Source organism: Panicum hallii, chromosome 8, assembly GCF_002211085.1.
Source record: "Panicum hallii strain FIL2 chromosome 8, PHallii_v3.1, whole genome shotgun sequence".
Classification (NCBI taxonomy): Eukaryota; Viridiplantae; Streptophyta; class Magnoliopsida; order Poales; family Poaceae; genus Panicum; species Panicum hallii.
In genome coordinates this window covers 2178195-2193619 of record NC_038049.1, presented here as the reverse complement: position 1 = coordinate 2193619, position 15425 = coordinate 2178195, and the positions used below count along the sequence as shown (strand labels likewise).

General features: G+C 49.8%; 2 protein-coding genes across 6 annotated transcripts; one reads left to right on the top strand and one right to left on the bottom strand.

Moving 5' to 3' along the window:
* The first annotated feature begins 2570 nt into the window (after positions 1 to 2570).
* Positions 2571 to 7148, top strand: LOC112872442. Of its 4 annotated transcripts, none has more exons than XM_025935519.1 (3): positions 2571 to 3276; positions 4908 to 6186; positions 6738 to 7148. In XM_025935519.1, exons 1-2 carry the CDS (start codon positions 2600 to 2602, stop codon positions 5353 to 5355), a joined length of 1125 nt encoding a protein of 374 aa, XP_025791304.1. In that variant the 5' UTR covers positions 2571 to 2599; the 3' UTR covers positions 5356 to 6186; positions 6738 to 7148. The 4 variants fall into 4 exon arrangements, with proteins under 4 accessions (XP_025791304.1, XP_025791303.1, XP_025791301.1 ...); XM_025935518.1 differs by having other exon boundaries at positions 6730 to 7148; XM_025935516.1 differs by having other exon boundaries at positions 6692 to 7148.
* Positions 7149 to 8386: 1238 nt separating this feature from the next.
* Positions 8387 to 11220, bottom strand: LOC112902838. Of its 2 annotated transcripts, none has more exons than XM_025972023.1 (2): positions 10068 to 11220; positions 8387 to 9280 (listed from the first exon to the last, which is right to left on the bottom strand). In XM_025972023.1, exon 1 carries the CDS (start codon positions 11019 to 11021, stop codon positions 10095 to 10097), a length of 927 nt encoding a protein of 308 aa, XP_025827808.1. In that variant the 5' UTR covers positions 11022 to 11220; the 3' UTR covers positions 8387 to 9280; positions 10068 to 10094. The 2 variants fall into 2 exon arrangements, with proteins under 2 accessions (XP_025827808.1, XP_025827807.1); XM_025972022.1 differs by having other exon boundaries at positions 8387 to 9277.
* Positions 11221 to 15425: the final 4205 nt, after the last annotated feature.

The following is a 15425-nucleotide window of genomic DNA, read 5'->3' as shown; positions in this document are numbered from 1 at the left end:
ATAGCAAAAAATTTGCTCTTTTTTTGCTATTTGGACCCAAACGCCCCATGGCAAAATGGAAAGAGCAAAAATCGATAGCAAAAAGGAAATAGCAAAGGGCAACCAGCGCTCCGACCCCGCCGCCGGCGCCCCCGCCGCCCGGCCCCGCCTCCGCCCGCCGGCCGCCGCCCGCGCCTCCGCGCCGCCGCCCGCCGCCCCGCCCGCGCCTCCGCGCCGCCGCCCGCCGCCCCGCCCGCGCCTCCGCGCCGCCGCCCGCCCGCGCCTCCGCCCCGCCCGCGCCTCCGCGCCTCCGCCCCGCCCGCGCCTCCGCGCCGCCGCCCGCCGCCCGCCGCCCGCGCCTCCGCCCCGCCCGCGCCTCCGCGCCTCCGCCCCGCCCTCGCCTCCGCGCCGCCGCGCCTCCGCCCGCCGGTCGCCGCCCGCGCCTCCGCCCCGCCGCCCGCGCCTCCGCCCCGCCCGCGCCTTCGCCTCCGCCCGCCGGTCGCCGCCCGCGCCTTCGCCTCCGCCCGCCGGTCGCCGCCCGCGCCTCCGCGCCGCCGCCGCGCCTCCGCCTCCGCCCGCCGCCCGCGCCTTCGCCTCCGCCCGCCGGTCGCCGCCCGCGCCTCCGCGCCGCCGCCGCGCCTCCGCCTCCGCCCGCCGGTCGCCGCCCGCGCCTCCGCCTCCGCCCGCCGGTCGCCGCCCGCGCCTCCGCGCCGCCGCCGCGCCTCCGCGCCTCCGCGCGCGGGGCCGAGGCGAGTGGAGAGGAATCGCAGGGAGGGAGGGGGAAGAAGGCACGGCGCACGGGCCGACGAGGGGAGCGGAACGATTTCAGTGCTGTTTGGATTCATAGGCAAAAGAGCAAAAGGGAAAATCTTTTGCCATTTGATCCAAACACCTCTAATGGTAAAATTTTTGCCACTTTTGGCAAATGTCAAAAGTTTTGCCCTTTTGCTCTCTTGCTATATGGATCCAAACAGCACCTTACTGCACGCATCTTCACCACTTGCGGCGAAGAACGAGTTGGACCGATGCCTTTTAGTATCTACTTACTAGTACTTTTTTCGAAAAGATTCTGCTTACTAGTACTAGCAGGTCACCAAGATGATACAAGTGACAGAATATAGTGGTACAGTTTCTAAGATCCTGCTCGGAATATGAGATTTTACAAAGGGTTTGATTTTATATGAATTCCATATCCTAAGAAAAGTGTGCCACGTGGGCAGTTTGGTATACCCGAATCTAACATAGCTCCATGGACAGGACAGCGCATACCTGCAGAGCTGTGCCTAGTACTCCGGCAACTCCTTGGCGCCATAGTGGAATGCGACCCTTTGGGGGGTTTCATTTCAGAGCCAAAGCTCTGCCGGTTGCTGCACCCTGCACGGTGCTCTGTCTCTGCACGAGAACAGCGGACACCGCTGTGCGTCTTGGCTGAAATGGTCCGTCTCTTCGTCGCTAGCGCGGGTGCAGCATTGACCGCAAGTTATTTCTGTGGATGGGCATACCGCACGACTAACAACTGTTTATGCGCTTTTCTCGCCCTGTTCCTTTTCTTTTTCTCCCGACAAAGGATCATTTTACAGTGACATAGCACTCGTTAGATTTTCCGATAGATACGATAGATTCGATTGGTGAAAATTTTAATGTTGGCGATCCGGACTTCTAATCAGACACGATTCGAACTCATGCAACCGTTACACCGCTGCTCTGTTGTTTATCAACCAACCACAACTCGATTGACCTCGCAAAGAAAGCTTTTCCCTGCAAGCGAATCGAAGAACACAAGCACGCAATCTGAAATTGCAAATATGTACGAAGCAAAGATGAATATAGGGTTCAAACTCTGAACACAAAAAAACTAATCGCTATAGTAATATAGAACAAGAACGGAGGCTCTAATTCACAGCAAATGACTCGATGTCACAGTTACAGTGAACTATTTCTCGATGGAAATTAGAACTAAACAAAATCCAAACCCTAATATGGCAGCGGCTATTGAGTTTATACCAAGAAGGACGAAGCTAGGGTTAGGGGCGACGCAGGGGGAGAGGGCACAATATAGGCTTAAGGCCCGACACGATACAATACAAAGGCCGTCAAGATCTAAAACTGATGACACGGCATCTTATTATGGTTGCATAGAATGATCTACGAATTTTTTGGAGCTAAGATCAAAACCAAAAGAAAGCTTCCGTTACTAGCTTTCCAAGTATCAAAGAATACCTTATTTCGATAAGATATAACTGAACACGGAGTCCAAGCGACGACAACCCGTAAATTTGACGAGGAGCATGGCTTGTACGTATCCACCGCTGGCAAAGACGCTTACACGCGTGCGTTTCTGCTTTCCGCTGCACGTACACGTCACTGTCTCCACCGTCTTTCAAAAGCGTTGACGATGACTCGACTCATTCATGCTCTACCAAAAGAACGTATCCTGAAGAGTTGACAATGCGCGCAAGACCACGTCGTTTTCGTTTTCTCATCTGAAAGACGAACACCCCAAAAAGTCGTCTAAAGTCTTGGCACCGCGCTGACCGCTGTCGCATCCTATCCTATCCTATCCTACACGCGGCGGGTATCTCTCTCTATCTGCTCGCGCTAGTGCGTCCTCTCCTCTACCATGCACTTGCCTGATGCGATGCACCGCACTAGGAGCGGCGGCGGTTGGGGATCGCGGCATCCTCCATCCACCGCTTCTCTCCTCCCGATCCGTTCCCCAGCGCAACAGCCGCAAAAAGGCGGCGGGCGGGGATCCCCTTCCTTCCACCACCGCTCCCACCCACCAGTCCACCAGAGCCAAGCGCAGCGCAGGGGACGGGAGCGCACCCGGACCCAGCAGCGGCGGGTGCGCAGCGGCACGGCGCCTGACCCCGACGCCCCCGCACACCGCACCACCAGTCCACCACGCCGCCGAAGCGAGCGAGGAAGAGGAGCGCCTCGGCTCCTCCTCGGCGGGGGCGGGGCGGCAATGGCGTCCGGCGTGTCGTCGAGCATGGCGCTCGCGCTCGCGGGGTTCTGCTGCAGCGTCCTCCTCATCGCCTTCGTCTGCTCCCGCCTCGCCTACGCGCTGCTCCGCCGACGCCGACGACGACGGGCGCGCTCCCGCCGCGCCCCACCGCTCCCGCAGTACGCCGCCCCGCACTACTACTCCTTCGACGCCGCCCGGCACCCCGCGGGACCCGGCGGCGGCGGGGGCCTCGATCCCGCCGCGGTCGCCGCCTTCCCCACCCGCGCCTTCGCCGCCGCCGGTGGTGATGGCCCGCGCGGCTCCGACTGCTCCTCCGACGCCGATTCCCAGTAAGTACTAGCGCCTCTGTTTTTTTTTCTTCTTCTTTTCGTCTTCGTTTCCCCGCGCCGATCGCGATCCGTCACCTCGGTGCTATGGGTCTGGAACCGGCGATCCCAATCTGTGCCTGCACGCCACCCCTTCACCTGCTGTAGCGTCCCGTGCAATGCAAGCTTCGAATCTACCGCGTGCCGCCGCGGCTGAGCTCCCGCTTTCGCGTGCTTTCGGGCTGAGTTCGCGTTGGGGTCCAATTGGTTACTTGCCCGCTTGCAAGTGGACGGTGGGCGAGTTCGCCACTGGGAACTTGCAGTTCGAACGGAACTGTCATGCCCGATCGCGCACGTTTCTGCCGGTAGGATTTGGATTTCTCGGTGGTTGGGGTCAGGATGCTGCAGTCAGGAGCTTGAATTAGATTGCAGATTGGGATCGGGATGCCGCAGTCAGGGGCTTGTAGGTGTTTAGCTGGATGTCAGTGTCACTATCAGGGCTTAGTTGGGTTCATGTGGGGATCACTCTTATGTTCCTCTCGTAGTACAGTTATGTCTGTCGAGCATACTTGAACTCTCTTTTTTTCTAAGTTGTGAAAAGGTTCTGTTTCTTGGTGGCTGAACATGAAAGTTGATTAGACTGTAGCCGGTATATAAGGTAACACAAGTTGTACTGGTCCCTCATCAAAGGGAAGTGATGTTTTCAGTGTTTTTCATAACTGAAACAAACCTAAGGAGAAATCATGGTTAGCGTTACTTCCCAATAGTTAATATCAACATATTGCCTGAAATTTTACTAAATTAGGTGTTTTCTTACATTTTCCATCATGCCCTTTGCTATGTCTGTGCTTGCTAATGTTACGGAACAATCATCATGCAGCACGCTGTTAGGAAGTAGCCTTTGGCACCTAAAAGATTGTCATTGAGGATGCTGATTAACTTTTTCAGTACAAAAGAAGTTGTCCTTGAGGATTTCGGTGCCTAAATAGAGAACGGTGCAATTATTTAGTACCAGTGCCTCCATTACTGTGCTATGCTGGACATTGACAAATGAAACATTGGGTCCCTTAGCTTGCATTGTTACTGGACACTACTTGATCAATCACATCAAATTGGGGTATATCTGTTTAGCTGTTCCTGAATAAGATGGTCGAGACGGACGATGAGGCATCTGTTATCAAGTACACCAACCTGACCTGTGGTGCCTGTTGAAAGGGAGACAGGACTGGATTAACTATTCCTCAGACAGAATGCATAGCAGTAACTAAACATTTTTTGATTGCATAACCTAGTTGCATGGATCCTTTCCGTCCATGAACATGAAACACGCTGTTCAGGTTTTCTCTATCATATTTATGTGCCTTTAGTTTTTCATTGCCTCACTGAAGTTACATGAGAACAACAAGCCATCTGATTACCAAACATGGAGGGAAAACAGTTTCAGTCTAAGGCATATAGTGTCTCCATTCTGAAAGAAGAGTAACTATGTCCGGCATCCATTTCTTGCACAAACATGAAAGTTGATTGTTGTCGACTCTGCTGCTGATATATTCTGGTTGCCATTTCTGTTTTCTTTTGGTATTCTTTAGCAACTATCTTTGATGGCATATTGGCACTAAACCTAGTCACTGAACTGCTTACATCATTTTTGGCAGGTGCATCATCTGTCTTGCAGAATACGAAGAGAAAGATGTGCTACGCATTCTTCCCTACTGCGGCCATGATTTCCACATGGCCTGTATAGATTTGTGGCTGGAGCAGAACTCAACCTGCCCGGTCTGTAGAATCTCATTGCTTGATAACCCTGATAGCGAACACACCGCACCTCCTCCACTACCCAGCGTAGCTACAAGCCCTCCAAGCTCCCCTGAATCAACAAGATCGGATCCGTGTCGCTGCCTGTTTGCCAGCACAGGACATTCATCCAGGTCATCGGAGGCTCCTAGAGATGAGCCCGACCAGGAGAATCAGGTGGCGTCTGCCCCATCGGTGAATGGGGCTAGCAACATGCCACTGTCTGAAGTTGACCCCGTGCCTGAAAATAACAGCCAAACAGTAAGGAAGCAGGTGGACAGATCTACCCAGCTAGGGCCCTGCAAATAGCAGCTGCTTGCTTTGGCGTCTCTGTTCTGCACAGAACTGCAGGGAAGTTCCTGTCATCCTGTGAAATGTGAAACATCTGCACTGGTGGATGCCTGCTGTAGGTTAGTTTTGAGGGGTTTGTTGTAAATATGAGAAATCATTCAGGTTTCTTGCTGGAGGGAAAAAACAAAAAGAGAGCCCTTTTTTTTCCAATCGTACTCAAAACAGCTAGCTGCATCCAAAGTCTTCTCACATTTTGTGGTAGCCCTAGCCCACAGAGAGATGATTGTTACAGCAGAAGTACATTTGCTGTAAGCTTCTACCTGCTGTACTGCCGTTGGCACGAGCAAATAGGATGAAGTGAATCTTGATTAGTCCCATGTGATGATAGCATACAACACTGAGACTGTTTCTGTACTGGAGAATAAACTGACAAAAGCATTTGACACGAGCACGCTTGTCTGAGGATTCAGGAGATTAGCTGCTGATGCAGCCGTCTCGCTCAGGTACGCATGTAAAAATTCTTCCGAACGATCCAGCCCACTGGGGGGTAAGAGCTTCACAGTGATGGAGGCGCCCCAGCGCACTTAAATCGGGCAGGGCAGCATCATGGCGCCATGATCCACCAGCTGCAAAGCCACTGGAAGCGGAGGGAGGCCGGGAGAGCTTTGAGCTTTTTGGTTTTGGAGTGCGCCATGGGGTGATGGGGGGGAGGTTGAAGCACCTCACCTGTGTGCCCGGTGAAGTTCAGGGAGGGCGTCGTGGTGGAGGACGTGCTCGAAGGGCGTGACCGACCTGGGTCACCTTGTCTTCCCGCCGAGATATAATGGACATGATCAAATCCTTCGAGTGGTAAACCGTGATTGACCTTTTCCTTTCCTTCCGTGAAGCTTAGAGCATCTCCAACCATGAATTCTATATTTGGGTCCTATAATTTGTATTAGGGATATATTTGATGTGTTTAGGGTAAAAAAAGCTTATACTCCAACAGTGGGATCTCAAATCATATCATTTACAACTAATTGGAGAAAGATTGGAGCGGAGGTATTGGGGAAAGAAGTCTCTGTCAGTTAGATTTCGTGGTAAAATGGAGATAGGACCCAACCAATTGAGTCCTATATCTAGGACCCGGAAGACTGGGTCCTAAATTGATTTGCCAGTTTTTTATAAAATAGAACTCCTGTTGGAGGCTATTTTTTTCTTTTAAACCCTATATTTATCTAGGACCCGGAAGACTGGGTCCTAAATTGATTTGCCAGTTTTTTATAAAATAGAACTCCTGTTGAAGGCTATTTTTTTCTTTTAAACCCTATATTTTAAGATAGGACCTAATTTAGAACTTCTATTGCTGAAGCAGTAGAAGCCTGGATGTGTTTAAGCAAGCTTTTGGGTCAGTCATTCAGGAACCTGCCCGGCTTCTTCAGAGATGCTGACGCACGTCTTCTCGCTCACCTTCGCCTCCGCCGCCGACCTCACCGGCAGCTGCATGGGCCACGGCCGCGTTCGCCGCCCCGTTCGTGGCCGCACTCGAGAAGGTGGTCGTCATCGCCAAGCCACCGCCTCCGGCGGCATGAGCCTCTGTCGGCCATTGTACGGTGCCTTTTCAGGAAGCAGATCCAGGTCGATGTACTACGTGCGTCCGTGCTAAGGCTCCTTATTGCTGCTTGTTCTGCTATACGTCCCTCCCGGCTACAATCATATGTAATTTTGGTGATCTTTCTGGTAGCAGCTGCCTGTACAATCACATGTAATTTCTCTCTCTTTTCGGCGTTTATGGTGAATTGATGGATCCCTAATCGAGCTTTATTACTGTCTCCTGCTTAAACTTTGACAAAAGCAGGTGTGGCCCTAACTTTGGGTAGTACAGTGGTTACTCCTACATTACTTATTTGTAAACAATAACAAGTCAGTGCATTCCTACGAAGGCATTCATGCTGTCATTTAAACTCCATCTGAAGGACCGAAGAGGAGCTGCGTTTATCTTTGGCGTCCTCTCTTTCCTGGCCTGCCTTTTGGGGAATGATGGATGGAGCTATATTACCTTTGTAGACATAAAGCAAAGAGACAGCTGCAGATTAGTTTCTCACATAACTGACAAACCTTGGAGATTTCAAATGGCAGGGACAGAAAGGGACCAAATGTATATGCATGTTTAGGTAGTACATAATCCTGACGATCATTGTCTCTCTTATACAAGGATGACAAGAAAAACTGACGTGTTGCAGTTATCGTCAAGAAATTTGGTGATTTCGGAAAAAATATATAGGTCACATTTCTGGTAGCAGCGCTACTTGTGTCGTATCACTGTAATTTCTCCCTGTTTTCAACGTTAATGATGGATTGACAGATTCCTAATCGTTTCTTATTACTCAGTCCTGCTTTAACGCTTTGGTCGAACGGTAGTTACTCGTGGTACTTTTTCAATATGTCAGTGCTTTCTTCTAGTGAAGGCATCTAAAACTCCATTGTCCTCGCTTCCTTCTGTTTTCATTTTGGGAAATTTGAGATTTATCGTTTCTCTCTGGAACAAGGACCGCAAGAGATGAGTTCTCCTACCACTATCACCAAAAACTTCTTTTTAGGCCATGATGGGCTGGGCATCTTGATGTGTACTTTCGCATTAATTTCCTTTTTCTGCGCGATGATAATCCCAATCTTCCTAATTACATAATGGTCATCGTACCTGCGAGGTATACTTTCACAATCTTCATGAAATTCAGTGGCCATTGCATAACTTAGTGATACGATCAGGACAATGGGACGGCATATGACAGTTGCAACTACTACAAAAATGTCATGGGCCCATTGAACCATTCTTGCGATGATAGACATATGTGGCCAGTAAGATTAGCTACTTGTAGAATTGGAGTAAGTAGACCCCAGCAAGAACACGCAGACTGAAAACAGCGTGATCAACTGAAAGGCTGAAGTCGTCGCTTTCAGTTTCTGAAGAATCACTGGTAGTCACAGATCAAACCCATATAAACGGGGAGGTTCACCAGACTTGCAAGCCTTAACCTTATCAAAACATAGTCCCCAGGATGCTCGCTACTTCAGCTGAATTTTCCAGACGTGCTGCAGTGAAGAATCAATGATTGTGCTGCTATTTTAAGCCAGTGGTCATATCTGAAACAGTATCAAGAGCACTGCGAGCAAACTCAGCACACCATTTGTATCCAGTCATCTACAGATCAGGTCACCATTACCACTCCACACGATGCACAACTTGGAAGCAATGAGTAATAAATCTTGAAAGCAACACTGCATTTGGCCAACTCCAACTCTGACTCCAAGTCCAAAACAAGGCGCAGCTCAGAAACCACGATGAAGTTGGCCAGATTCCATGGCTGCCGACGTGCCGTGCCGAGAGCAATCATCCATTCATCTCACACATATGGAGACTCTAGACTTTTTCTTGTACTGGTTTCTTGATATGATACTGCTAAGTAATCAGATGTATGTTTGAGCATGTTTAGCAACATACTCACACGCTGCTGTAGCAAGTTTACCAAGAATTAAAGTGGAAAATTTGTCCTTGTGTGGCAACATGTTCTTTTTATAAAAAATTTATAAAAATGAATGTGTGGCAACATGGTTGCTTGGCAAATAGAGTAACAGATATGATGATGCTCACATGATGGGTGACACCTTCATCAGTCCCTTTCGTCTGCTATCCTAATGCCAATTTGGCGTGGGAGTATCAGATAAACTCCAGAGAGAAAAACAAAACCAAAGACGCAGCAGGATCTGTTCTCTCGTTCTCTCGTGCGAAGCAGCAGGAAAGTGAAGCTCTCACCGGAGAAGAAACTGGCAAGGAGAAGCAGTTGTGCTGTATGCCGGGACAGCTTGGGACCAACACCAAGTGGATCATCACACCTACACCCCCGTCAGACTTTGCAAACAGAGACAGTCATGTGGCGATGAATTTGGACAGGGACAGGGACTGCTGAAATTACAAGGACCAAAGAGCAGCAATGAATTAATGATCGACCTATGCAGGGCAAAAGACAAAGCAATGATATGATAGGCTGCAAGTATCTGTGAACATGTGGTGGATTGCAGGATTCAGTACTTGGGAACTAAATTGAAGCACAAGTGTGTCATAAAGAACAGCCGGGCGATATATTTGATTGCAATGTGCAGGAATCTATGAAGATACCCCTGCATTCTTTTCAAAATGTTAAAAAGAAGAAGATGTTCATGCCGTGCGTAGTAATAGGCACACAATGCCGATGTACCACTATGGAATTGTGCTAGGATCATTTCATTTGTATCACTGTTAGTGCATCATTGCATCAAAACAGTGAAGAGCAGAAGCAACTGAGGTAAACATTGATGGAAAGCGTACAACAAGCAGAAATTTGCAAGCTTTTGTACACCACCTGACATTTTGCACACAGCAGAAACGCTGAATCAAGCGCATTCTAATCTGTTCTAGTATAATCCTTTGATAACTGTACGAGCACACAGCTAAAATTAACTGAGGAAAAGAGGAAAAAGCGAAAGGAAGAAGAAGATGATCCCACACACAAGCAATCTCCCCTCTCCTCTTTGTATACCACATTTTCATGGTGTCTTCTCAAACCCATTTGGCACACTAGAATCTACAAGCCTAAACTGTAAGCACAACCATTCCCATCTTGGTTTGGTTGGATTTACTAAATCCACCAAATTTCCAAGTCACAGGACAAGCAGCAACCAGGGGAAGCAAAGCAGCGAGCATCAGCATTGACCTCTTGGGAGAGCTGAAGCAGTGAGCATCAAGGCGGCGTCTTCATGGCCTGGACGACGAGCGCGAAGCCCGGCGCGGCGGCCTCCTCCTCCAGCCAGAGCCGGCTCTCCAGCGCGCTCCTGGCGCGCAGCATGACGACGGCGCACCCGGGCTGCTCCCGGAACCACCAGCCGTGCAGGTCCCACAGGACGTCGACGGGCGCGCCGTCGACGAAGACAGTCTGGTTGCCCCGGAAGTTCCAGCGGAGCCGGCGCGTGTGCACGGCGCGCTTCCCGTCGACGCTGACCCAGAGCTCCTCGCTGCCTCCGGAGGTGGTGGCGCAGCCGACGCTGACCTCGTGCTCCGGCGCGCCCTCCGCGAACCGGACGCGCGCGCTGTGCATCGCGTTGGGCGCCGCCACGACGCGGTCCGCGCGCGACACGGGGAGGAACCGCGCCTTGGGGATCTGGCCCTCGAACTTGGCCTTCACGAACTCGGCGGCGAGGTCGCCGACCGCCAGGACGACCTCGGCGTTGGCGACGGCGACGAAGTAGAAACCGGAGACCGGCTCGGGGGACGACGCGGCGGCGGCATATTTGGCGGCGGTGAGGTCCCAGAAGAGGGCGAGCGGGGGGTGCTGCTGGTCGTCGGAGGGGAGAGAGCGGGTGCCCTTGCGGCGGCGGAGGAGGACGGCCGGGGAGGAGGCGGCGGGCCCGGCGAAGGAGAGCGTCGGGGGCCCGAGCGGGGAGTGGGACCAGGTGAGGCGGAGGAGGAGCGGCGGGGAGGATGGGGAGAGCGGGGTGGCGCGGTAGGTGACGGCGACGGAGAGCGTGGCCGGCGAGGAGGAGCCCGCGGCGGAGGCGGCGACGAGCGTGGAGGCCGGCGTGGTGCAGGCGACGCGAACGGCGCCATCGGAGACGCAGGAGGCGAGGTCCCGCACGGAGGAGGGGAGCAGCAGGCTGGACGCGCTCACCATTTGGGGGGGAGCTGGAGCTGGGAGCTCGCGACCTGCTGCGGCGGGGAATGCGTGAGGTCTGGCGTGGGAGGGGAGAGGGGAGAAGGAGAGGTGGGGACTGAGGGGGGTTATGAATGAATGAGCTCGGGTGGTGGGCGCGGGGGCGACCCGACGGCGAGGGTGGCGGGCGGCGCTGCGGGGGCGGAGCAGAGAGCCGACAGGTAACTGCCGGAGCAGGGCCCGAGAGGGAGATGACGCTTCCGCTTTAAGGCGAGCGGAGGCCGTGCTGGCCGTCGGATCAGGGACGAGGGGACGCGAGCCGTCCGCTTTGCTCAGCGCTTTAAAGGCTGTGATGACGTGAAAGAGAAATTCAAGCCTGTGTGGCGCGGCTTCTAGCAAGTTTTTTTTTCAAATCTCAAAAAAAAAAAGTTTTTTTTCAAACAGGAAGTAAAAAGTGGGAGTCTCAAATAAACTTACTAGATCACTGGCTCAAAAGATAGTTGGAACCCTACCAAACGGACCTCAGTGTGCATCTCAGTTCGAACTACGGGCTGTCTAGTTTTGGTTCTTTTACCCTAGTTTATAGAGAGAGAAATCACCAAGTCACTGTTCACCTGAACGACCGTTAGCTCATTTAAATGTTACTGCTGCTACCGTTTAATTAAGTGATAATTTAGCCCGATTAATTGATCATTGTTAAATAATTAGCTAAACTATTGGTGAACACTGTTTAGCATTATGTGAACATTAACCTAGTAAGAACCTTTCATTAGAATAAATATTCAGGGAGCCACAACTTTAAACTAACTTTTGATTGCTGCTAAATTCGCCTACCTTGTTAGTCTCCTGGCCGGCCATTTAGCTTCTTGCCTAAATTTTGCCTAAACTTAGTTGACCATTTTTCTTACCTTAGTCAATCATATGTTATGATATAACAAAAAACAGTGTTCTATTTATGATATAACATTTTCTTACATGTTATGATATGTTAACTCACTAAAATAATATATGAGACATTTCAAATAATTGAGTTATGATGAAAACTAAGCATGAATGAGTACACTAGGCTTTACTTTCACAACGTATTCTAATTTCCATATAAAATACATGCATTTTATTAAATGCAACTGCAACAGAATCATTATTTTTGACGATCCTGATCTTGACACATGCGCGTTGTCGGCTGTCAGGGGCGATGGATCTTCTCCCGTTTGGCTGCTTGTTGCCAAGCTTCGGAGCTCGTGGACTCATCATTTGATCCCCTCCTGCGCGAGGCCGGATGGAACCAGGCCATCCACGGTGATGCCGGTGTCGCCGTCAGGCTCCAGTCACGAGCAGTTGCGGAATGGGGGTCGCTTCAGGCCGCATGGGCGCCAGGAACAGCGCAGAACGCATGTCTCCTTTGTTTGCAGGAAAACAAAGGAAGCCAGCACAACCGGTCTTGTCTGCCATCTTCTGAACGTTCCTGAATTCAAGCTCGAATCCCATTTTCTGGAAGACACGCAGCAGAATCGGCTCAAAGTTTCAGAAAACAAATGAACAAGCAGGAGGAGCTAGAGCGACAGGCAGCAACAGCAGCAGGGGCCAAGTGCCGGCTCAGACAGGACGGCAGATCAGTGATGGCAAAAGTGCGGACCTGATCAATGCATCACGCATTCATGCATTCACGTATGTATGATGAGCAAAAGAGATGGGTACCCGTACTGTACTCCCCCCTAGTACGCTCGCCCATCAACGACGCAGGCGTCGCTGCCAACTACTAACCCCCCAGCAAGATCGCAGATCCACCCGAACGCAACGCCGATCTTGGCACCACATTACCTGCAATCCATAAAAAGGTTACGCCTCCCCAGTGATGGAGGATTAAGAAATGCGTAAACGATGCCATCAAGGAAAGCAAGATGAAAAATTAGAATTCAAGCAAAGACTTCACTTGCTAGCTGCTACCTTGTCTCTTATCTTATGTCTCCATGTTTCTTCAATGCGGTCTCGCTATCGCGGGATGGTTCAGTAGTTAAGGTGTAGCACGTATCTCTTGAACCGCGAAGCTCCACCGCACACCTGCCACACAAAATGTGTCGCGGTCGCACGGGAGCGGAGCCATGATCTCATAAATTTGCACCCATCTTGACAGATCACTGCGTTAAATAACTGACAGACTTTGCTAGATTATTAGCCAACACTAACCGGACTAGACTGTTTGAAATTTAAGAACCGCACAAGCGCATGGACCATTGGTCTGGTCCATGGGTTATTAACCAATCTGATCTGACAAGTGAGCATGTGAAATACGACTTCAAAAAAGGCGCAATTGGATTATATTAAGATGGTAGCTTAGTCATTCTGGAGTAATCTACTTCGATAACTAAGAATGCCGGAAATACCAGGCACTTGATCCCAGAAGCATTAAAAAATTATATGCATAGTCTGTTGAATAATTGCCCGAGCAGATGGAAAAATAAAATAGTTGCCCCATGCTGAATAATTGTTAAAGAAGAAATGAGACACTCGTCTGAAAACAAGGAAAGCGGGATCCCTGAAAACATTAGACGGCACTTTCAGCTCTCAACAACCGGCAAAAGTCGAAACCAATTCATAACCCATTTCCTTCTCCTTCTCAGGAAAGATCAGATAGTGTGGTATTCGTGCACAAGGATGTACAGTCTACATGTCTAATCCTGTCGGCAAACATAACTTTGTATTGCCAGGAAAGGGAAAGAGGCAAGCTAGCATTCTGCTAGGTTCAATCATACCTGTATGTTTCAGCAACAGATGGATGAAATTCTTTTCTCTTGTTAGACTAGGTGTTGACAATGACTCAATGAGATTCGCCAAATGCAGAGGACACAAGTTGAAAAAAACAGGCCTTTGTGTTTCTGACCTACAATAGAACCAGCTCAAGAGAAAGTGGTATGCAATTGGAGAGAAGTTATATTACTCTAGCTGATAGCAGCAAGGCAGTTGAGCGGTTGAAAAGGCCAACAACTTTGTTATCTTCAGTTCCCTAATCAGAAGGAAGAGAAGCATTAGAAGGAAAAAAAAAAACAGATTTCCAGATATGTACTTTGCTGCCAACTATAGATGCATTTTGTCGTCTTCTACGCTCCAGTTGGAATGGCCCCTCGTGCTACTTGCAGGTTGCAACTGTTGATCAGCATGGGGAAGTTTCCACTCCATCAGGAGCCCAGTTGGTCCTACTTTAGCAGGAAGCAGCGTGGCAATGAAGAACCATAGACATCACATTACGCTGGAAGTATTACTAATTGGAATCCTTAAGAACTTTCAGATTATTAGGTAAAGCATGAGATCTACTTGTCTTCAACAATTTTTAGCAGCTGCTATGAGGCATATGACATGGTTGTAGCAAGTGTTCAAGCAAATGGAGAAGCATGGATGGAGAATGCATGCTTCAACAAGCATACAGAGGACAAGGAGGGCCATCAAACGGTCAAACCAATTGCTGTTACTTGGAAACACTGTCCAGCTCTTCCAGAAATCATAGGGCGAGTTAATCGTCCTCCAAAAATAGAATAGTGCCTATCCTAATACGGGGAACATGGACTTCAGATCTGTGGCTAAACAATTTGCAAGGTCAAACTTCAGGAGGTCAACTTTTGAGAGAATACAGGAGGCCACGAATCCTGAATTCTTGACAACCATCAAACTGATCCTGTGCATTTCTGTTCTTTTTCCCCCTATTCCAACACCAATGCTAGCATATTCCTCTCACTGGTCTGAAATACTTGGTGTTTTACTTCTATCTCTGTGGAAAAAAAACAAGAACGATGGCAATGCCATTAGTGCTTCACTGTTGGAAACATGACTTATCTTTTTTACTGGAAGGTGTATTTTTAAATCAAATTAAACTTTGCAGTAGATCTAGTTTAGACCAAGGAGTACATTTTATGAGGGCAAAAATGGGACAGCAACACCACAGGTGAAGTGTTGGATGGAACTGAAATCGGATCAACAATGTGCATAGGAATCAACTAATCATGGGTCACTCGTGGTCCCCTCATCCCCTGACATGTGAAATGTAAAATTTATGTTGGGAACAAAAAAGGTACGGTCATACAGCAAAGCATACGCCAGTGCCAAAAACTCCCGAGATCACGCTCTCTAATGAAATACAATGGCAAAAATGTGACCTTATTACCTACTGAATTCAGTACTGGAACAGACACACACTTCCCAATGATTGAAAGATTTTTTTTTGGGGGATAACTCAATGATGAAAGATTAACTAACGAATACACAACAGGGAAAGCACGATGAAGGATTGTAGACGAAGCAAAAGCTTGATCCCTTGTCACATGGCTAATGTCTCCATTTTTGTTCATAGGCCTAATGCAACATTTTCGTTCAACATTTAGGTACCACTCTGTACTAATAGCTCTTAAATTGCAAAATTCCAATAAACACATG

Coding starts and splice junctions, on each gene's coding strand:
- LOC112872442 (XM_025935519.1), top strand. CDS start 2,600: ATGCACTTGCCTGATGCGATGCACCGCACTAGGAGCGGCGGCGGTTGG. Junction 3,277..4,907: donor TCCTCCGACGCCGATTCCCA/GTAAGTACTAGC, acceptor CATTTTTGGCAG/GTGCATCATCTGTCTTGCAG.
- LOC112902838 (XM_025972023.1), bottom strand. CDS start 11,021: ATGGTGAGCGCGTCCAGCCTGCTGCTCCCCTCCTCCGTGCGGGACCTC.